Here is a 23,213-nt window from a genome sequence, read left to right as displayed (position 1 = left end):
ATTCTGGTCCGAAATTCTGGTTATAAGTTGAGGACTATTTAGTATGGGTGGGGTGGGGGGTGGGGATAACTTGATAGAAAGAGTTTGGGGGCGCACAGGCTGGGAAGGAATATTTTTTCAGGCTCCAAGAGAAAGGACCCCCCCCCCCTTGTCTCCAATGCCCAATTTCTCAGCTAGATTCGCATGGATCTAGGGGGTTGGACTAGAAGACCTCTAAGGTCCCTTCCAATTCTATTCTGATGGATGGATGGATGGATAAATGCTATCTCCCATTAGCAAACCGCTCACACTCTCAAGAGAGAGAGAGGAAAGAACTCCAAAAAAAAAAAAGAGAGTAACCCAAATCCGCATTCTGGCATCTTTGCATTTTAAAGGTAGATTGCTCCTGAACAAGGAAGCTCCGTGCAGCACCAAAGACCAGATTTGTCCATTTTCGGAGACCGGTGGCTTAGCTTTTTTCGGCAAACCAGCCTTTTGAGGGTGTTGCCCGTCCTGCTTACCTTCTTTGCCCATCCTCTGCCAGTGAGTTATCCGCCAGCCGGTGGCCTCCATGGCTCTCTGCCCATAGTCTGCTACCTCTCCAAGGACTCCCAACTTGAGCCAGCCGCCTGTAGAAGCCGGTACAGTGATGCGCCGGACGACGGTTTTGGCCCTGGTCTCCATCGTCTTGCTTTACCTGGGGATGGGCGCTGTCGTCTTCCGGCTGCTGGAGCAGCCTCACGAAGCGGTCCAACAGGTGAGATCCAGGCCTACCTGGAGCACTTCCTGAAGGCGCACGAGTGCGTGGCAGTAGAAGACCTGGAGGAGCTGATCCAGGTAAGGGGAGGGCAAGCGAGCTGCTTTCAGGTGGGCGGACTTCAACTCCCAGAATCCCCCAGGTTTTCTCAACCTTAGAAGCCTCCAGATGGGTGGACTTCAACTCCCAGAATCCCCCCAGGTTTTCTCAACCTTAGAAGCTTCCCAAAGGGTGGACTTCAACTCCCAGAATCCCTCAGGTTTTCTCAACCTTAGAAGCTTCTACATGGGTGGACTTCAACTCCCAGAATCCCTCAGGTTTTCTCAACCTTAGAAGCCTCCAGATGGGTGGACTTCAATTCCCAGAATCCCTCAGGTTTTCTCAACCTTAGAAGCTTCCAGATGGGTGGACTTCAACTCCCAGAATCCCCAGGTTTTCTCAACTTTAGAAGCCTCCAGATGGGTGGACTTCAACTCCCAGAATCCCTCAGGTTTTCTCAACCTTAGAAGCCTCCAGATGGGTGAACTTCAACTCCCAGAATCCCCCAGGTTTTCTGAACCTTAGAAACTTCCCAATCCCAAAGGGTGGACTTCAACTCCCAGAATCCCTCAGGTTTTCTCAACCTTAGAAGCTTCCAGATGGGTGGACTTCAACCCAGAATCCCCCACCTTGCTTCTCAGCCTTAGAAACTTCCAAATGGGTGGACTTCAACTCCCAGAATTCCTCTAGCCTATAGATTAATGTTTTTTTTCAAACATTGCCATTTTTAGATGGGTGGACTTCAACTCCCAGAATCCCCCAGGTTTTCTCAACCTTAGAAGCTTCCAGATGGGTGGACTTCAACTCCCAGAATCCCTCAGGTTTTCTCAACCTTAGAAGCTTCCAGATGGGTGGACTTCAACTCCCAGAATCCCCCAGGTTTTCTCAACGTTAGAAGCTTCCAGATGGGTGGACTTCAACTCCCAGAATCCCCCAGCATCTACATCTGTTTTTCCCACCCTTAGAAGCTTCCAGATGGGTGGACTTCAATTCCCAGAATCCCCCAGCCTGTAGATTAGAATTCCTCTCAACCCTTGCCATTTTTAAAATGGGTGGACTTCAACTCCCAGAATCCCCCAGCTAGGGAATGATCAACCCTGGGCTTATTATACAGATCGCCCCTCCCTTCTCTTTGCAGGGCCGTCTTAGCTTCATTAAACGGGCATTAAACAAATGATCATAAATCAAGAACTACCTGAATTCTCCTCCCCATCCTTGGCGGAGCTCAAAAGTGTAAAATTTTGACCAACTGAATCGTGGGATGGGGCACCACCAGGAAAAGCCAAGCACCTGTTAGCTGAACTAGGAAGTTGCACGGGGGGGGGGGGGGAATTGGTGGAAAGAAGCAACTGAGTTACGTAGCATTGTGGGGAATTTGCACTAATTCTCCGTCCTTCTTCCTAGCAAATCAACGAGGCGACGGGGGCCGGCGTGGATCCAGCGGTCAACGGTAGCAACGCCAACACTTCTCGCTGGGATATGGACAGCGCGTTTTTCTTCGCCGGCACTGTCATTACCACAATCGGTACCCAAGGGGGGGATGGAAAGTTGGGGGTGGGGTGGGGTTTGAGGAATGGCTGGCCTCAGTTTCACGGCCCATGCAATGGGTCTAATTGTGGGATGGAATAAGTTGAACCAGCTTTAGTTTATAGTTTATAGAACTTGGCTTACGTTATGCAAAGGAGGTGAATTCCAGAGTCAACATGGAAAACTACATTTTTAAGGGGGCCTAGTAAGGGACACGGTAGCTCAGGGGCTAAGACGCTGAGCTTATCGATCGGAAAGGTCGGCAGTTTGGCGGTTTGAATCCTCAGCGCCGCGTAACGGAGTGAGCTCCCGTTCCTTGTGTGTGTGTGTGTCTGTGTGTCTGTTTTGTATTTGTGCTGATAAATAAATAAAGGGAGACTAGTATAGATCTATTTCAAGCTATTTAGCTCTCATCAGCTAGCCATACCCTTACTGGGATTTGAACCTGTGCTGTATTACATCTTAGGCAGATGTGTTAACTACTAAGCCACAAGGTTCTCCTCCTTTATCAGCTGAGCCAGGGAAATAGGTATATGTTTAGTGTCACAACCCCTGGTATGCCCAAATATGTATATACACATATATATATATACACATTAGATTGATAATATGAATTTTTACACAAATTGTGAGGACTATGGAGAGGGTGCTGAAAAGCTTTGTTATAAAAGAGAAATAATTCTATATAGAATAGTATAAAGATGTAATACTATCGGATGATGTAATGAAATGCATTAATATAAATTTATTTTGGAATACTTTACATAAAAAGGATGTAATAATCAGTTATAGTCAAACGAATGTTAATAATGATAATAATTGTATACATATATATTAGATTGATGATTGATGAGACTTTATGTAAATTGCAAGTGAAGATTATCGTGAGGAAGAACAAAAGCTTTGTAACCAATCGACACACAATTTGGAGAAGGGTTTTTATACTTTATGTGTGTTTATGTTTGTTTGTTTTATGTTTGTTTAAAAATAAAAACTTTTATTTAAAAAAAAAACAGTTCTTTGGGACGGCAGCCAATGATTCTTGTTTTTTTTTAATTTTTCCCTCCCTCTTTTTCGGACATTTCTTCCCTCTTTTCTCTCCGTGGTCCAACAGGGTTTGAAATATCTCACCCAAGACCAGATATGGCCAACTTTTCTGCATCTTTTACGCCCTGGTGGGAATTCCTCTTTTTGGGATGCTGCTTGCCGGGGTTGGAGATCAGCTGGGATCCTCCCTTAGGAAAGGCATCGGAAAAGTAGAAGATATTTTTCTGGTGAGAACAAGTTTCCTCCATTTCATCGAGCATCTCGTTTGGTTACAAGTTTTTGTGCATCAATTCTTAAGCTTAGGATTAACATCACTGGTTTACATTAAACATAGCTGAACGTTTCACTGTCATTGAGCATTATGTGTTCAAATTACCATTAATATTCTTTCATTTGTAACGATCGTTATTTCCTTGAATTCATAATTATCTATCAAATAACAGTGAGTCTTTAAAGTATTGTAGCATCACCAGTGGTGAGTTTCAAAAAATTTTGGAACCTCTTCTGTAGGTGTGGCCTGCTTTCCGGGTCCACTGGTGGAACCTCTTCTAACCGGTTTGGTAGATTTGACGAACCGGTTCTACCGAATAGGTGCGAACTGGTAGGAACCACCTCTGAGTATCACCTTTCTCTAAGGAGGAAAAGCGAAGATTGGAACAAAGAATCCCCATTGGTTTATAATATACATTCATATTTTCAATTACCCATAATGTCACCAATCATCCAGAATTCCCAGAATAGTTTCCCATTATTAATCCATATAGTGGTTAATTATTTCAATTCATGTATATATCAAATTCAGTGGTGGGTTTCAAAAAATTTTCGAACCTACTCTGTGGGTGTGGCCTCCTTTGTGGGAGTGGCTTGCTGGCCATGTGTCCTGGTGGGAGTGGCTTGCCGGCCATGTGTTTTCTTTCTTTCTTTCTTTCTCTCTCTCTCTCTCTCTCTCCTTCCTTTTCTCTCTCTTTCCTTCCTTTTGTCTCTCTGTCCCTTTTTCTTTTTTTCTTTCATCTCTCTCTCACTTTTTCTTTCTTTTTTTCTTTATTTATTTCTTCCTTTCTTTCTCTTTCTCTTTCTCTCTCTCTCTCTCTCTCTCTGTGTGTGTGTGTGAGTGTGTATCAGTGGTGGGTTTCAAAATTTTTGGAACCTCTTCTGTAGGCGTGGCCTGCTTTCCGGGTCCACTGGTGGAACCTCTTCTAACCGGTTCGGTAGATTTGACGAACCGGTTCTACCGAATAGGTGCAAACTGGTAGGAACCCACCTCTGATCAGATTATTCCTTACATCATCATTGATCCATTCAATATACAAAGATCTTTCTAATATAAAATGGTCACTACATACAATTATACCAAAGTATTCAAATCCTCCCACTCTTATACATTAAATCGTTACTGTCCTTTATATATCATATAAGTAGTACTCTATATCGTAACAGAAAAAATAAATAAGGACAAAAAGCAAAAAACTACTACAACATAAGTAAACAGTTTCATTCCCAGGTTTTTTTTTATCAACCATTTGGTAAAACAAGGCCCACACTTTATAATATTGCTCATCTTCTTGTTCTCTAATTTCAAAGAAAAATAGATTATATTATTGTATTACAATCTTACACATCCCTGGAGGTTTCCCCCCCCCCCAAGAAGTATATTAGACCAATGTTTCTCAACCTTGGCAACTTGAAGATGTCCGGACTTCAACTCCCAGAATTCCCCAGCCAGCGAATTCGCTGGCTGGGGAATTCTGGGAGTTGAAGTCCGGACATCTTCAAGTTGCCAAGGTTGAGAAACACTGTATTAGACAACCGTTTGTCTGAAAACGGGGTAGGCTTTCCTGCCTGAGCAGGGGGTTAGACTAGAAGACCTCCCAAGTACCCTTCCAGCTTTTGTTATTCAGTTAATTAAGTGAATCGCCGCAGCGGTTAAATTAGGAATGCGGCCGTTAAGTGGATCTGGCTTCCCTCGTCGACTTGGCTTGTCGGAAGGTCGCGAAACGGGATACTGCAACCGTCATAAATGCGAATCAGTTGCCAAGAGAGGTGCAAGGGTCGTAATGGGGAAAAACAGCCGTAGGTCACTTTTTTCACCGTCGTAAATTGAGGACTATCTCTATAGGTGCTGCATCTCTCTCTGTTTTTCCCCCCCCCTTTCCTTTTCTTTCTTCCTCCGCAGAAATGGCAAGTCAGCCCGACCATCGTCCGCATCCTTTCGGCCCTGTTGTTCATCCTGATCGGCTGCCTGCTCTTCGTCTCGTTGCCCACCATCATTTTCCAGTACGTGGAAGGCTGGACCCTCCTGGAGAGCGTCTACTTTGTGGTCATCACCCTGACCACGGTGGGCTTTGGGGACTACGTGGCAGGTGAGCCCCCCCCCCCAGAGGAGGAACAAGCAAAGGGTTTCGCAAAGTGGGCGGAAGGGGGATTCCAGGGCTCGGAGAGGAAGGGAGGGAGGGAAGAAGGAAATGGGAATGAGAAGAAGGAAGGAAGGAAGGAAAGGAAAGAGGGAGGGAGAAAGGAAAGAAGAAAATGGGAATGAGAAGAAGGAAGGGAAGGAAGGAAGGAAGGGAAAGAGAGAGGAAGGGAGAAAGGAAGGAAGAAAATGGGAAGGAGAAGAAGGAAGGGAAGGAGGGAAGGAAGGGAAAGAGAGAGAAGGGAGAAAGGAAAGAAAGAAAATGGGAATGAGAAGAAGGAAGGAAGGAAAGAGGGAGGGAAAGAAGGAAGGAAGGAAATGGGAATGAGAAGAAGGAAGGAAGGAAAGAGGGAGGAAGGGAGGAAAAGAAGGAAGGAAATGGGAATGAGAAGAAGGAAGGAAGGAAAGAGGGAGGAAGGGAGGGAAAGAAGGAAGGAAATGGAATGAAGGGAGGGAGGGAGAGGAAGGAAGGAAGGAAGGAAGGAAGGAAGGAAGGAAGCAACGAAGGGAAGGAGAGAGGGAGGGAGAAAGGAAGGAAGGAAATGGGAATGAGAAGAAGGAAGGAAGGAAAGAGGGAGGGAAGGAAAGAAGGAAGGAAATGGGAATGAGGAAGGAAAGAAGGAAGGAAATGGGAATGAGGAAGGAAGGAAGCAAAGAAGGGAAGGAGAGAGGGAGGGAGGAAGGAAATGGGAAGAAGGAAGGAAAGAGGGAGGAAGGGAGGGAAAGAAGGAAGGAAATGGGAATGAGAAGAAGGAAGGAAAGAAAGAGAGAGGGAAGGAGGATGGAAAAAAGAAAGGAAGGATGGATTTCATTCGGGTGGTTTGGGCAAAAGCCTCCAGCTCCCCCTGCATTCTACTGCCAGGTGACATGGGAAGCAGAGCCTATTTCTGGTACCAACCGCTGGTGATTGTCTGGATTCTCCTGGGATTGGCCTACTTCGCTTCCATTCTGACCATGATTGGCAACTGGCTGCGGGTCTTGTCCAGACGCACGAGAGCCGAGGTGGGCACCCCACAAGCAACCCCCCCCCCAGTTATTTAAAAGTGTGGGGGAGGGGTTCCCAGCCTGCCTGTGTTGGAAATGACCCCCTAGACCCTGAATTTCCACCAAAAGGGAGGATTGAGGAGGAATAATGGGGCAGGGGGAGTCCTTGGGCCTCTCTCAGCTTGGTGGGTTTCTTGCAGATGTTTCATGACCCAACTAGGGAACGTCATCAGTGCTAGAAGGGAATGGGGATATGCGAGGAGGGGGAGGAGGAGGAGGAGGAGGAAGAGGAATTGGGAAATAGGAGGAGGAGAGAGAAAAGAGGAGGAAGAAGATAATGAAAAGCAGGAGGAGGAAGAGGAATTGGGAAATAGGAGGAGGAGAGAGAAAAGAGGAGGAGGAGAATGAAAAGAAGAGGAGGAAGAGAGGAGGAAGAAGAGAATGAAAAGCAGGAGGAGGAAGAGGAATTGGGAAATAGGAGGAGGAGAGAGAAAAGAGGAGGAGGAGGAGGAGGAGAATGAAAAGAAGAAGAGGAGGAAGAGGTGGAGGAGAAAAGGAAGAGGAGAATGAAAAGAAGGAGGAGGAGAGGAAGAGGAATTAGGAAATAAGAGAGAAAAGAGGAAGAGGAGGAGAATTAAAAGAAGAGGAGGAGGAGGAAGAGGAGAATGAAAAGAAGGAGGAAGAGAATTGAGAAATAGGAGGAGAGAGAAAAGAGGAGGAGGAGAATGAAAAGAAAAAGAAGAGGAGGAAGAGAATGAAAAGGAGGAGGAAGAGGAATTGGGAAATAGGAGGAGAGAGAAAAGAGGAAGAGGAGGAGGAGAATGAAAAGAAGAAGAGGAGAGGAGGAAGAAGAGAATGAAAAGAAGGAGGAAGAGGAGGAGCAGGAGGAGGAAGAGGAATTGGGAAATAGGAGGAGGAGAGAGAAAAGAGAAAGAGGAGGAGAATGAAAAGAAGAAGAGGAGGAAGAGGAGAATGAAAAGAAGGAGGAAGAACAAGAGTGTAAAATCCTTGATATTCTCTGAGCTTGCTTGTTTTCTTGAAGACGTTTCGTGACCCAACTATGGAACGTCATCCATTCTAGTTAGCACTGCGGTATCAAGGAGCCCTCAGGATTTGCAATGTCCGATCTTTCTGTTCTTTTTCCCTGGTGTTTTATTTTTTTTTAACAGTGGGGAAGAAAGCGAGGTCAGGATTTTGCTGAATTTGGCCCGAGGTTTTTTGTTCGGGAACATTTTAACGAGGCAAAAGCTTTCATCGCCTTGATGAAACTATTGACTTAATAAACATTTCAGAGACGCGGAGGGGGAATTTGTTTGTTCCCCTTTGAGGGCCAAATGCGATTGACTTCTTCTGAGAGTTGCACATCGAAATTGGCGTCCTGAGATTTTCCAATTTTCCGGATTAAAACAGAGAGGTTTTAATGTGCCTTTGGAAACCCTATTCACCTTTTTATAAGGGTTTTACGAGTCTTCGGAAGGCATCATTTGGGGAGTGCAATGTTGGGGCCGATCCCAGAAAGGTTTCGAAAAAGAAGTCCTTTTTTCTGCCTTACAGAGTTTCTCCTTTTCTGGGGTGGGGAAAAAAAACCCAGATGAGTTTGGATGGGAAAATGTACTTGGTTTATGTTGGCTAAATTTTATGACCCAACTAGGTAACATCATCAGTGTTAGACTGAGTAGCACTGATGATGTTCCCTAGTTGGGTCATGAACGTCTTCAAGAAAACTACCAAGCTCAGAGAGCATCAAGGACTCTACAATCGTCGTCGTCGTCCTCCTCCTCCCTCCTCCTCCCTCCTCCTCTCTTTCTCCGCCTCTTCTTCACAATCCTATTCACTTCTAACACTGATGATGTTCCCTAGTTGGGCCATGAGACGTCTTCAAGAAAACAACCAAGTTCAGAGAATATCAAGGACTCTATATTCCTCCTCCTCCTCCTCCTCCTCCTCCTCCTCCTCCTCCTCCTCCTCCTCCTCCCTCCTCCTCCTCCTCTCCTCCTCCTCCTCCTCCTCTCCTCCTCCTCCTCCTCTCCCTCCCTCTAGCACTGATGATATTCCGTAGTTGGGTCAAGAAACGTCTGCAAGAAAAGCATCAAGCTCAGAGATCACCAAGGACCCTACAGTTCTCTCCTCCTCCTCCTCTCCTCCTCCTCCTCCTCCTCCTCCTCCCCTCCTCCTCCTCTCCTCCTCCTCTCCTCCTCCTCCTCCTCCTCCTCCTCTCCCCCCCTCGCTTCTAGCACTGATGACATTCTCTACATTCCTCCTCCTCCTCTTCCTTCTTCCTTCTCCTCCTCCTCCTCTTCTTTTTCTTCTTCTTCCTCTTCTTCTTCCTCCTCCTCCTCCTCTTTCTCCGCCTCTTCTTCACAATCCCTATTCACTTCTAGCACTGATGATGTTCCCTAGTTGGGCCATGAAATGTCTGCAAGAAAACCACCAAGTTCAGAGAATATCAAGGACTCTATATTCCTCCTCCTCTTCTTCTTCCTCCTCCTCCTCCTCCTCCTCCTCCTCCTCTTCTTCTTCTTCTCCTTCTTCTTCTTCTTCTTCTTCTTCTTCTTCTTCTTCTTCTTCTTCTTCTTCTTCTTCTTCTTCTTCTTCTTCTTCTCCTCTCCCTCCTTCTAGCACTGATGACATTCCCTAGTTGGGTCATGAAACATCTACAAGAACACCACCAAGCTCAGAGATTACCAAGGACCCTACAGCTCTCTCCTCCTCCTCCTCCTCCTCCTCCTCCTCCTCCTCCTCCTCCTCCTCCTCCTCCTCCTCCTCCTCTTCCTCCTCCTCTTCTCCACAATCCCCACTCCCTTCTGGCACTGATGACGTTCCCTAGTTGGGTCAAGAAACGTCTGCAAGAAAAGCACCAAGCTCAGAGAGCACCAAGGACCCCACAGCTTTCTCCTCCTCCTCCTCCTCCTCCTCCTCCTCCTCCTCCTCCTCCTCCTCCTCCTCCTCCTCCTCTTCTCCACAATCCCCATTCCCTTCTGGCACTGATGACGTTCCCTAGTTGGGTCAAGAAACGTCTTCGAGAAAAGCCCCCAGCTCAGAGAGCATCACGGGTCCCTCCTTCTTCCATCCCCGAGCTACAAATATTCTCTTCTATTGGAACTGGAAATCCTTTTGTGTTTTTTTTAAGCCTGTTGTTTTCTAGCGTTTTTATGCTTAGATTATGGCTCTGATGGCTGCCTTCTGCCCACTTCACGGCCGTGAGCGTTAGTTCTAATCTGCCCGATATCCCAAATTCGTTGCAGACGGAGGAATTAATTTAAACTGCAGCTGGCAGTTTCCTAGCTGGAGAATTGACACACACACTCACACACAAACACACAAACACACACACACACACACAGAGGCTTCTAACGGCTCGCAGGCTGGGCACGAGTCCATTTTGCCACTCCAAAAAAGCCCCCCCGATGGTGCTAATTTCGTTCCCACGCTCCCTCGTTCATCAGCGGGCTTAATTGAAAGCAGTTTCTCTCCCGCTGACGCTTGATGGGCAAAGGGGAAAGCAGAGAAACACACCCTGGTTAGAGAAGAGTTGAAAAGCCGGCTCTGGTTTCTCGGATGCCTCCTTTTGGGGGGGCGGGGGGGGGGGCGGACTACAAGCTCAGGACTAGCTGGAGGTTTCTAACTAGCACAGTATTTAGGATGGGATGGGATGGGATAGGAATAGAGAATTAGGATAGGATAGGAAATAGGAATGGAATGGAATGGAACAGAATATAGAATTGGAATAGAACATAGAACAGGAACAGAAAATAGAATAGAATTAAGAAGTAGATAATAAAATAGAGAATAGAATAGGAAATAGGAATGGAATGGAATAGAACAGAATGTAGAATTGGAATATAACATAGAATAGGAACATAAAATGGAATGGAATGGAATAGAATAGAATAGAATAGAGGAATGTAGGAATAGAATAGGAAATAGGAATAAAATGGAATGGAATAAAATAGAATATAGAATAGGAATAGAACATAGAACAGGAATAGAAAATAGAATAGAATAGAATTAAGAAGTAGATAATAAAATAGAGAATAGATTAGAATAGAATAGAATAGAATAGAATAGAGGAATTTAGGAATAGAGTAGAAAAAGGAATAAAATGGAATGGAACAGAATAGAATATAGAATAGGAATAGAACATAGAACAGAAACAGAAAATAGAATAGAATTAAGAAGTAAATAATAAAATAGAGAATAGATTAGAATAGAATAGAATAGAATAAATAGGAAATAGGAATGTAATGGAATAGAATAGAATAGGAATAGAACATAGAACAGGAACAGAAAATAGAATAGAATAGAATTAAGAAGTAGATAATAAAAAAGAATAGAATAGAATAGAATAGAATAGAATAGAATAGAATAGAGGAATTTAGGAATAGAGTAGAAAAAGGAATAAAATGGAATGGAACAGAATAGAATATAGAATAGGAATAGAACATAGAACAGGAACAGAAACAGAAAATAGAATAAAATAGGAATTAAGAAGTAAATAATAAAATAGAGACTAGATTAGAATAGAATAGAATAGAATAGAATAAATAGGAAATAGGAATGTAATGGAATAGAATAGAATAGGAATAGAACATAGAACAGGGACAGAAAATAGAATAGAATAAGTAGATAATAAAATAGAGAATAGAATAGAATAGAATAGGAAATAGTAATGAAATGGAATGGAATAGAGCAGAATATAGAATAGGAATAGAACATAGAACAGGAACAGAAAATAGAATAGAATAGAATAGGAAATAGGAATAGAATAGAATAATTATAGTTCGTTGAGGCCTGGGGGACCGTCTTTGCTTCTTGATTTTTCCTATTTTTCCGCAGATGGGAGATCTCACGGCTCACGCCGCCTCCTGGACCGGCACCGTGGCGTCGCAGCTCCGTGTCCCGAGCGTGACATTCCCGGACAAGCTGCCCCGCGTACCTTCCTTAAAAGAGAAGCCGTTATCGCCTTCTGCCATCTTACCACAAGGGGAAAACCCCCTGTCTTCTCCGCCGCCCTCCTTCCTCTTGCAGCATCCAGCTCTGATGCCCCCCATCCCGATGCTGGGCCCGGGACATTCCTCGCCCCCGCCACAAAAAACGGCCCCTCTCAACGCCTGCAATGCCCTTTCCCCGCAGCCGATCGACTACACGGGAGAAAACCTAGCTTTCATCGACGAGAGCTCCGACACGCTCAGCGACGGGGGGCCCCCTTCCACCCGTCTGCCCCGCCGCTGGCGCCCGAGGGCCCGACACCGCACGGATCCCGCCGTGCCCCTGGGGTTACCTTTGATCCTCCTCAGCCGGACCCGGGACAAAGGCGAATCGGTGTAAAGACAGGAGTGGGTCCGCGCTTAGCACAGAGGGATTGTCTGGTCCACGGTGCCGTTGCCTCCATTCTTCCCCATCCCACCCTGCTCCCGGAGAACTGAGATCCCAAGCCATTCTGTTTTTGTCTGCACGAGATGCTGAGTTTATGCTCCAGCATGTGTCTTACCTTGTTTGCGGCGATAACGGGGCTCTCTGCAGCCGCCGGGCTGTGCCCCCAAGTTCTTGGCATTCCCCCCAACTCTGGAATGGTAGGTGGGAAAGAACCCCGAGAAAAGGGGTTGAAGAGATGCTGTCTAGAGACGTGGCACGACAAAACCGCGGTCCACTAAAGCGCGCCCGATTAAAGCGCGTACGTGACGTCATCAGCAGCGCGACAAATAAAATTAAAAATAAATTAAATTAAAATAAAAATAAAATTAAAGCAAACCAATTCACATAAAGGTAAGGGTTAGGGTTAGGGTTAGGGTTAGGGTTAGGGTTAGGGTTAGGTTAAGGGTTAGGGTTAGGGTTAGGGTTAGGGTTACGTTAAGCGTTAGGGTTAGGTTTAGGGTTAGGTTTAGGGTTAGGTTAAGGGTTAGGTTTAGGGTTAGGTTTGGGGGGGTTAGGTTTAGATTTACGCGTTAATTTTAAGTTTACCACTCACAGCGTGCTGTTTTCGTTGCGCTGTGATGACGTCACGTAAGCGCTTTCGTCGAGCGCGCTTTACCGCGGTTTTGTGGTGGAACTGTCTAGAGAACGGTTAGATAAGAGGCAGCCTAGCCCTCGGCTGTGTAATGGTCAGCTTCACCTAACTTCTACAGATGTAAAAGAGACGACAATGATATATGTGTTTCCCCGAAAATAAGACAGGGTCTTATTTTCTTTTGACACACACACCCCGAAATAAGCGCTTGGCCTTATTTTCGGGGAGGTCTTATTATTTTATGTGGCGCAGGAGGCGTTGAACGTGGTCACCTCATGGCTGCTGCTGTGTTGCGCCGTTCATGCGCTTCCCGCCCATGCGTCCCAGGACCCAGCCCAGCCATGCCGCTGTGGCCCGATTTCCCGTCCCGTCGCCGCCATCGCCTCCCTCTTTTTCGCTAATGGCTTTTGCGGCAGCCATTAGCATGACAGAAGGGGCGCGGCGGCTCGGGTTGTGGGAGGGGCTGTTAGGTAAGGGCTCGGGTTGGGGGTTAGGGTTAACCAACGTGGCAAGGGAGGTCGTAAAATGGGGACAAAATTCACGGGAGAATTCTGGGAGTTGAGGTCGGAGAGCCCTGTCTTATCTAACCGTTTCCTTGGCAGCATCCTTTCATCCTTCTCTCAAGGCCTTTCCTGCATACCATTACGAGAATCTTTCTGCACAACGGCTACTCTTTCCCAGCCCCCCGAGGAACCCCCCCCTTGTAATTCTAAAATTACAGGGACACACACCCCCTCTCCACCTATGTGCCTGTGATTTTTTTCCAGGTTTCTGGAATTGAACATCCTGGTAAATTGGCGTTGCTACCAACCCAACATTCAGCCCTGAATGTTGGCTTGGTCTCTTCTTTGCATGTTCTTCACCCATTCGGGTGCAACACAGCCCTTTCCTCTATCCGCTGTCGAGTTCAGGAGCGTAGTTACACGACAGGAATAAGGGGGATTCGATCCTTGGACCCTCTCTTCCCCAAGGAAATTCTGGGTTATGTAGTTCCAAGAAGAAAGAGCAGCTGGGAAGCATCAATCTCTTTGTTCTTTTCAGTATTTGGAGGGAAACGGGGTGATTAAAAGCAGAAGAGAAGAGGAGCAGAAACAACAACAATAATACAGCAAAGAATAAAATTGTGTCCTACATCTGAAGAGGCTGGAGTTCTAGAATTTGGCTGTAACTGCACATTGGAGAGAGAGAGAGAGAGAGAGAAAGGGAGAGAGAACAAGAAAGAGAGAGGCAAAGAAAGAAGGGAAGAACAAGAGAGAAAGAGTAAGAGAGAAAAAGAGAACAAGAAAAAGAGAAAAAGAGAGAGAGACCAAAAGAGAGAGAGAAAGGAACAGCAAGAAAGAAAGAAAGAAAGAAAGAAAGAAAGAAAGAAAGGAGTGAAAGAGAAAGAAATAAGAAAGTGAGAGAAACAGAAAGTAAAAAGAAAGTGAATGAGAAAGAGCAAGAACGAGAGAGAAAGAAAGCATGAGAGAAAAGGGAAAAAGAACAAGAAGCAAAAAAGCAAGAGAGAGGGAGAGAGAGAACAAGACAGAAAAAAATGAGAAAGAAAGAGCAAGAGAGAAAGAGGAGTGAAAGAGAGAAAGAAAGAAAAAAGAACAAGAAAAAGAGAAAGAGAAAAAGGGAGAGAGAGAACAAGACAAAAAAACGAGAAAGACAAGAGAGAAAGAGGAGTGAAAGAAAGCGAAGAAAGAAAGAAAAAAGAGCTAGAGAACAAGAAAAAGAGAAAGAAAAGGGAGAGAGAGAACAAGACAGAGAAAAAAGAGCAAGAGAGAAAGAAAGGAGTGAAAGAAAGAGCGAGAGAAAGAAAGAAAAAAGAGCTAGAGAACAAGAAAAAGAGAGAAAGGAAAAAAAGAGAGAAAAATGACAAGGAGCTGAACACCCTTTTCATTCCTGTCTTCCATTCTTCACTTCAACAAATGTGCCTGTTCTTATCTGGTGTGTTTTATCAACTGGGGTTGTGATGGAAATTACAGAAATTAAAACAACTCAGCGGTTACTCTGGTTTGTGTCTTTGTGTGCGTTGGTGTCTTGTTCCCCACTTCCTTTGCTCTTTTAAGTCCAGCCCAAAACCCTACAAAATGGCATCTTAATCCCCTTGGCCTTCAAAACCTCCTTTTTAAAATTTGATCTTTTAATTTTATTATGTCTGCAAGAGCCGAATGGATCAATGGACTCCATTAGGATTATTACATTATCCCCACCGTTTACGATGCATTCCCATGTTTTCTGTATCTGTGGGGTAGAAACGGGTAGAGTTTTTCAGCAGGGATTTCTTGCTTCTACCCCAAAAAAAATCTTTCTTGTATTATGAATATTTTGATGTGATTGGCAGCTGTTTGTAAAAGTTACATTCTGCTTTGGATGTGGAATCTTAAAACCATCATAAGTTGATAAATATTCAATATTTAAAATCATAATTAACCTTAATATAATCCTTTCTCATGTCCTTCTTTCCTCCCTCCCTTCCTCCCTTCCTTTTCTTTCATTCCTCTTTCATTTACTTTCTTTCCTTCCTCTGCCCTCCCTTCCTTTTTCTTTCATTCCTCTTTCTTTTCTTTCCTTCCTCTGTTCTCCTTCCCTTCCTTTTTCTCTTTCATTTCTCTTTCATTCCTCTTTCATTTACTTCTTTCCTCCCTCCCTCTGCCCTCCCGCTCTTCCTTTTTCTCTTTCATTACTCTTTCATTTACTTTCTTTCCTTCCTCTGCCCTCCCTCCCTTCCTTTTTCTCTTTCATTTCTCTTTCATTCCTCTTTCGTTTACTTTCTTTCCTTCCTCTGCCTTCCTTTCTTCCTTTCCTTCCTTCCTTTTTCTTTTTTCTCTTTCATTCCTCTTTTGCTTGTAGCCCTTCTTCCTTCCTTCCTTCCTTCCTTTTTCTCTTTCATTTATTCTCTTTCCTTCCTCTGCCCTCCCTTCCTTCCTTTTTCTCTTTCATTTCTCTTTCATTCCTTTTTCATTTATTTTCTTTCCTTCTTCTGCCTTCCTTCCTTTCCTTTTTCTTTCATTTCTCTTTTATTCCTCTTTTATTTTCTTTCCTTCCTCTGCCCTCCCTCCCTTCCTTTTTCTCTTTCATTTCTCTTTCATTCCTCTTTCGTTTACTTTCCTTCCTCTGCCTTCCTTTCCTTCCTTCCTTTTTCTTTTTTCTCTTTCATTCCTCTTTTGCTTGTAACCCTTCTTCCTTCCTTCCTTCCCTTTTCTCTTTCATTCCTCTTTCATTCCTCTTTTGTTTATTTTCCTTCTTTCCCCTTCCTTCCTTCCCTCCCTAATGCTCTCTAATCCACACCATGTAAATATAATTGCATTTAGCATGATATAAATATTATTTAGTATTGTATAAATATTTACTATATGTATAAATATTCACTCTTAAGTAAATATAAGTATCTACTAAAACGTGCCAAGGTAAACGTGAGACATGGAAATAATATCTCACATCTGTCTTAACATTAAAAAAACCAGCCACCCACAAAAAGAAAGAAAATACTCTACGTTTGATAGGAACTCCTGCCATTTCAGTGGAGATAAAATAATAATAACCGTGTGCCCCCTTTATAGATCTGTGAGGTTAAATAAGCAACTTTCTACCCCCTTTGCACCTACTCGGATGCCCTGTTCAGACTGCTAAGTTCTGAGGGACTTTTTAATTTTCCCAAGCTTCACATCGATTAAAATACCCAAGGCAGATAGATCAAAGGCCGTTTTGCAGAGAGAAAATGAATATCCACTAAGCCACCAAATGGACTCTGGATATTTAGACCTGTAATTCTCCTCCCTTGGGGCTCTTGGTTAAAATAATGCCACTCAAAAGATTGGCACACATTGACCATATTCACAAAGAATGTGGAAACTCTAGAAAGAGGGCAGAGAAGAGCAACAGAGATGATGAGGGGACTGGAGGTTAAAACCTACGATGAAAGGTTGCAGGAACTGGGCATGGCTGGTCTAGGAAAGAGAAGGACCAGGGGAGACAGGAGAGCATCTTCCAATATTTGAGGGGTTGCTACAGAGAGGAGGAAGAGGGGGTCAAGCTATTTTCCAAAGCAGACAAGGAACAATGGATGGAAACTGACCAAGGAGAGATTCAATCTGGAAATAAGGAGGAATTTCCTGACAGGGAGAACAATCAACCATGGAATGGAAGTTGCCTTCAGAAGTTGTGGGAGCTTCATCCCTGGAGGCTTTCAAGAAGAGACTGGACTGCCCTCTGTCAGAAATGGTGAAGGGTCTCCTGCTTGTGGGGGGTTGGACTAGATGACCTACAAGGTCCCTTCCATTTCTGTTAATCTGAATCTAAGATGATCAAAGGCCTGGAGTCTAAAACCTACAAAGAACGGTTGCAGGAACTGGGCCTGGCTAGTCTAGTGAGGAGAAGGACCAGGGGAGACAGGATAGAAATCTTCCAATATTTGAGGGGCTGCCCAGAGAGGAGGAAGAGGTCAAGCTATTCTCCAAAGCACCCGAGTCGTAGGACAAGAAGCAATGGATGGAAACTAATCAAAGAGAGAAGCAACTCAGAACTAAGGAGAAATTTCCTGACAGTGAGAGCAATTAATCCGTGGGACAACTTGCCACTAGAAGTTGTGAATGCTCCAACACTGGAAGTTTTAAAGAAGATGCTAGATAACCCTTTGTCTGAAGTGGTGTAGGGTTTCCTGCCTAAGCAGGGGGTTGGACTAGAAGACCTCCAAGGTCCCTATCAACTCTGTTATTCTATTCTATTCATCCTTGGTGCTATAACCAGAGCAGTTGATTTTTAATAATAATAATAACAACAACAGTATTCAGTAGCTGAGAAAGGCAAAAGAACAGGAAGAAAACCGCAGCAGAAAATAGGGAAACAATTCTAAATTCTGTGGATTTCTGTTGCCATGGAACTTTCTGTGAGTTGGGCCATTAGCTGCCCGCCCCCTCAGCCTGTCCTACTCCACAGGGGTGGCGTTGAAAGAGCTTTTTTCAAAGTGCGGGGCGAACAGAGGTTAATATTAATTCTTTTTATTACGGTTACAAACCAGAATTATAAATAAGACGCAGAAAATAATAATCATACACAATAATCCACCACGTGCGACCGGAATTGGACCTCCACATTTCTGTTGCCGAGTGAGACCGCTGCTAAGTGAGTTTTGCCCCGCTTTACGACCTTTCTGGCCGCAGTTATTAAGGGAATCGTTAAGCCCGTAACATGGTTGGAAGGGAATCTGGCTTTTCACCACCTTGATTTGCTTATCGGAAAGTTGCTAAGGGGGAATTGCGTGACCCCGGGAAGCTGTAACCATCGTAAGTTGTGAGTCAGTGGTCAAACATCCAGTCAAGCGTCACAAGAGTCAAAAGTTTTTCGTGGAAACCGTCCGGTTGAAAATCTGGAGGAGAGAGATCCGGCCTGACACGTAGGACTACAAATCCCATGTGCTGAGCTGCCTGAGTCGGACAGGGCAGGGCAGCCTCCTGCCCCGTGAAACAATGGGTAGTGTAGTCCCAAATACTACCAAAAAAAGACACTGCTGAAATGGCACGAAATGGGTTGAATGTTGGTGAAAATATCAGCGGGGTGTGATGCCAACGGCTGCTCTTTTGGAATGAGCACCACTCAGCGAAGCCAGGGCCTGAAAGATGGCGTAGCAGCTTCAAGGTAGGAATGTACGTTGGAAATAACAGCAAACTCCCCTTTTCTGTCTCCCGTCAGGTGATTTCTAAATGGAGAAAGGCAAAAGTAAAGCAAATCTTCCCTCTACCTCCGATGGGATCAAAGCTCAGGTAAGGGGTGCCAGAATCCAATAAACGGAATAAACAGAGTTGGAAGGGACCTTGGAGGTCTTCTAGCCCAGCCCCCTGCTCAAGCAGGAGACCCTCTACCATTTCAGGCCAATCTCTTAAAAAAAACACCACTGTTGGAGAAGGGAAGGAAGGAAGGAAGGAAGGAAGGAAGGAAGGAAGGAAGGAAGGAAGGAAGGAAGGAAGGAAGGAAGGAAGGAAGGAAGGAAGGATAACAGAGTTGGAAGGGACCTTGGAGGTCTTCTAGTCCAACCCCCTGCTCAAGGAGGAGACCCTCTACCATTTCAGTCCAATCTCTTTAAAAAACACCACTGTTGGAGAAGGAAGGAAGGAAGGAAGGAGAAGGAAGGAAGGAAGGAAGGAAGGAAGGAAGGAAGGAAGGAAGGAAGGAAGGAAGGAAGGATAACAAGATAACAGAGTTGGAAGGGACCTTGGAGTCTTCTAGCCAACCCCCTGCTCAAGCAGGAGACCTTCTACCATTTCAGTCCAATCTCTTAAAAAAACACCACTGTTGGAGAAGGGAATGAATGAATGAATGAATGAAGGAAGAAGAAGAAGGAAGGAAGGAAGGAAGGAAGGAAGGAAGGAAGGATAGCAAGATAACAGAGTTGGAAGGGACCTTGGAGGTCTTCTAGTCTAACCCCCTGCCCAAGCAGGAGACCCTCTACCATTTCAGTCCAATCTCTTTAAAAACACCACTGTTGGAGAAGGGAAGGAAGGAAGGAAGGAAGGAAGGAAGGAAGGAAGGAAGGAAGGAAGGAAGGAAGGACTCCAAACTCAGAAAGCACCAACGATGCCACAGTTTGCCCCCTCCTCCTCCTCTCCTCCTCCTCCTCCTCCTCCACCACCACCACCACCACCACCACCACTTCTTCCTCCTCCTCCTCCTCCTCCTCCCCTCCTCCTCCTCCTCCCTCCTCCACTGATGATGTTCTCCACTTGGGTCACGAAACATCCCAAGAAAACCGCCAAGCTCAAGAGAGCACCAAGGACGCCATAATTGCCTCCCCCCCTCCTCCTCCTCTCCTCTTCTTCTTTTCTCTTCTTCCTTCTTCTTCTTCTTCTTCTTCTTCTTCTTCTTCTTCTTCTTCTTCTTCTTCTTCTTCTTCTTCTTCTTCTTCTTCTTCTTCTCTTCCAGCACTGCTGACGTTCTCCACTTGGGTCACGAAACGTCCCCAGAAAACCCCCCAAGCTCAGAGAGCACCCAGGACCCCACACTTCCAACCCCCCAGCTGCAAATCTTCTCCTTTTAGGCCCAATCCAAACTCCCTGGGCGTAACTTCGAGGTCTCGCCATCCCCTTGTAGGAGGAAGCGGAGCGCCTGGTTGAGGAGGAGACCACCATGAGGAAGGAAGTGGAGCTGTTCCTTCAGGAAGAGCTCAGTAAACTCCTGGCCGAGAAAGACACCGTCAAAAAAACGGAGCCGTTCCCCAGGATGACAAGCCAGGAATCCCAGCTTAGCGAGAAACCAAGACCTCAACTCAAGAGGAGCAAAGTTGGGGCGCAGCAACCCGCCAGGTTTGAGAAGAGCGAGGTGGAAGAAGACCTCCTGACTTTGCTGGACGAGCCGTGGGACTTACCCAGGGACCTACCCAGGGACCCAGTCACGGGCGAGGTGGAAGATCAGTGGGACAAGTTATCCTTGTTGGAGGAATCGATGCTGGAGCTCAGGCCCCGGGAGAAGAAGAGGGAGGAGGACATCCCCGAGGAGGAAGAGAAGAAGGAAGGAGAAAGCCAGGCGTCGATGAAGAAGGAGGAGAGGCTTGTGGAGATGTCACACAAGAGTGGACACCTTCTCATCAAGCCTGTCTCCCTCGATCGTGAGGAAGAGGCTACCTTGAGGGAGGAGTCCAAACATAGTTTATGGTGAGAATATAGCAATAGCAATAGCAGTTAGACTTATATACCGCTTCATAGGGCTTTCAGCCCTCTCTAAGCGGTTTACAGAGAGTCAGCATATTGCCCCCAACAATCTGGGTCCTCATTTTACCCACCTCGGAAGGATGGAAGGCTGAGTCAACCCTGAGCCGGTGAGATTTGAACCGCTGAACTGCTGATCTAGCAGTAGCCTGCAGTACTGCATTTAACCACTGCGCCACCTTGGTTAAAGAAGGAGAGGGGGGGAAATGCAGGAGGACTTTCAACGGTTAGAATAGAATAACAGAGTTGGAAGGGGCCTTGGAGGTCTTCTAGTCCAACCCCTGCTTTTCCTCTCTTTTTTTCTTTTTTTTTGGCTGTCTTTCGTTTTAATATATAATTTTATTTTTTATTACATAGACAACATCACATAACAATAGAAAAAAAAAACAATGGGAAAAAAAAGGGGGGGAAACCCATCATCACATACAATATGTCATTTGATCACAGGTGCATTCCTACTACGTTTATACATCCCATATCTCTCTGTTGTATATTTAATAAACACCACAATAAGCTAGGGTTTAAAAAAGGGGTGGGGAGGGGGAAGACAAAAAAGACAAAAAAAAGAAAAAGAAAAGAAAAAACCATCATCACATGCAGCATGTCGTTTGGTTACAGTTGTTTTAACCTCTGCATCTTCAAATAATATTTACCGTCTCTGATATTTCATCTAATATAACCTAAAGGCCTTATTTTCATTCTACAATATATATTTAGTTAACATTAGCATTATTTCCCCCCCAGAGAGTATACTTCTATTTATTGTTAATCTTGCATTTCATACCTTCAGAGATCTTATTATCTGCTTATTTTAAATTCTCCTCTCCCCCTCCCTCCCTCCCTCCCTCCCTCCCTCCCTCTCCCTCCGTCCCTCTCTCTCTTTCTCTCTCCCTCTCTCCCTTCCTCCCTCTCTCTCTCCTTTGCTGTTTTCCCAGGTCGATGCGAAGCGGCATGGGAGCAATGTTTGAGCAGACACTCCAGGTAAAAGGGAGGAGGGGAAGGAAAGGAGGGAGGGAGGAAAAGAAAGTGATGGATGGATGGAAGGAAGGAAAAGAGAGATGGGAAAGGAAGGGGAGGAAAAGTGGGATGGATGGAAGGAAAAAATAAGGACAAGAAAAAGAGGGAGGGAAGGAAGGAAGGAAGGAAGGAAGGAAGGAAGGAAGGAAGGGGAGGCGAAAGGAAGGAAAAATAGGATGGGATGGATGGAGAAGAAAGAGGAAAGGAGAGAGAGAGGGAGGGTAAAGGAAAGGAAGGAAGGAAAAGAAAGAAGGAAAGGGAAGTGGGGAAAGGGGAAAGGAAAGGAAGATAGAAGGAAAGAGAAAAGGGAAAAGGGGAAAGGAAGATAGAAGAAGGAAAGAGATAGAAGGAAAGGAAAATAGAAGAAAAGAAAGGTAGAAGGAAAGGAATGGAAGATAGAAGAAAGGGGAAAGGGAAAAGAAAGGAAGAGAAGGAAAGGAAGAATAGAAGGAAAGGAAGCTTGAAGGAAAGGAAGATAGAAGGAAAAGAAAGGAAGAGAAGGAAAGGAGAAGATAGAAGGAAAGAGAAAATGGGAAAGGAAGATAGAAGGAAAGGAAAGATAGAAGGAAAGGGAGATAGAAGGAAAGGAAAGGAAGATAGAAGAAAAAGAAAGGTAGAAGGAAAGGAATGGAAGATAGAAGGAAGAGAAAAGGGGAAAGGAAGATAGAAGAAAAGGAAGATTGAAGAAAAGGAAGTTAGAAGGAAAGTAAAGGAAGATTGAAGGAAAGGAAGTTAGAAGGAAAGAGAAAAGGGGAAAGGAAGATAGAAGGAAAGGAAGATTGAAGGAAAGGAAGTTAAAAGGAAGAGGAAGGAAAGGAAGATTGAAGGAAAGGAAGATAGAAGGAAAGGAAGATAGAAGAAAAGAGGATAGAAGGAAAGAGAAAATGGGAAAGGAAGATAGAAGGAAAGGAGAGATAGAAGAAAAGGGAAATAGAAGGAAAGGAAGATAGAAGAAAAGAAAGGTAGAAGGAAAGGAAGATAGAAAAAAGGAAAAGGTAGAAGGAAAGGAATGGAAGATAGAAGGAAAGAGAAAGGGGGAAGGAAAGGAAGATAGAAGGAAAGGAAGATTGAAGGAAAGGAAGTTAGAAGGAAAAGGAAAGGGAAGATTGAAGGAAAGGAAGATAGAAGAAAGGAGAAGGTAGAAGGAAAGGGGAAAGGGGAAAGGAGAAACCCAACAGCCACGAATCCTTGCAAACATCTTTTATTTTTTCCCCAGCGATTCAACACCGGAGCAGCTCCATCGCCAAGAAAGGCTTATCCTCGCTGCCCTTCGGCTATTTCACCAGGTAAGAGCTTCCTTTCCACTCCACAGACCGGAAAACCATTTGGCAATCTTTTTTTATTATTTTTTATTTTTCGTCACATGTCAATATTCCCCCCAAAACACCAACATTGATTTTACCTTCCACTGGAGGAGTTCTGCTCAAGGGCGCTTGCTCCTCCCTGGACCACAAATTACAGCCAATGACCTTGGCACCTAAGACCAAAGAAATGCTTTTATCATTCTGGGAGAAAATCCAATCTGCAGGGAAGTTTGTGCGGTTCTACTAGCTGGTCCTTTTTTGTGTGTGTCCTTTTTAGGGACGCGGTGGCTTAAGGGCTAGGACGCTGAGCTTTAGAAATTACGTTTGGTCCGGACATATTTCCCCCCCTATAAATAATATCCGGACAACGCCGGGTTATCGGCTGGTTTATTATATAAACAGGGGTCTTGCCGGGAATTTATCCGGCTTCGGGAGCCTTGAATGGCTGCCCATTCAG

General features: G+C 45.0%; 2 protein-coding genes across 2 annotated transcripts in view; both read left to right on the top strand.

Moving 5' to 3' along the window:
• Positions 1-378: 378 nt before the first annotated feature.
• KCNK4 (potassium two pore domain channel subfamily K member 4) lies at positions 379-12,444 on the top strand. The gene is given in 7 exon segments (XM_087703707.1): positions 379-737; positions 740-816; positions 2,180-2,322; positions 3,417-3,576; positions 5,523-5,709; positions 6,622-6,761; positions 11,580-12,444. Coding segments are annotated over 7 exon segments (1,308 nt in total). The 5' UTR covers positions 379-628; the 3' UTR covers positions 12,072-12,444.
• Positions 12,445-18,437: 5,993 nt separating this feature from the next.
• Positions 18,438-23,213, top strand: part of LOC148048712 (uncharacterized) — a 9,619-nt gene continuing 4,843 nt past the window's right edge. The window contains exons 1-3 of the mRNA XM_087703441.1: positions 18,438-18,497; positions 19,822-20,381; positions 21,371-21,416. Coding sequence (XP_087559567.1) covers positions 18,438-18,497; positions 19,822-20,381; positions 21,371-21,416 — 666 coding nt within the window. The remainder of the gene's footprint in view (positions 18,498-19,821; positions 20,382-21,370; positions 21,417-23,213) is intronic.

The sequence above is a fragment of the Thamnophis sirtalis genome, unplaced genomic scaffold (genome assembly GCF_051295495.1).
Source record: "Thamnophis sirtalis isolate CommonGarterSnake01/CBP01778 unplaced genomic scaffold, rThaSir2_p1.2 scaffold_2, whole genome shotgun sequence".
Classification (NCBI taxonomy): Eukaryota; Metazoa; Chordata; class Lepidosauria; order Squamata; family Natricidae; genus Thamnophis; species Thamnophis sirtalis.
Note: the sequence above shows the minus strand (reverse complement) of the source record. Positions and strands in the feature narration are given on the sequence as shown.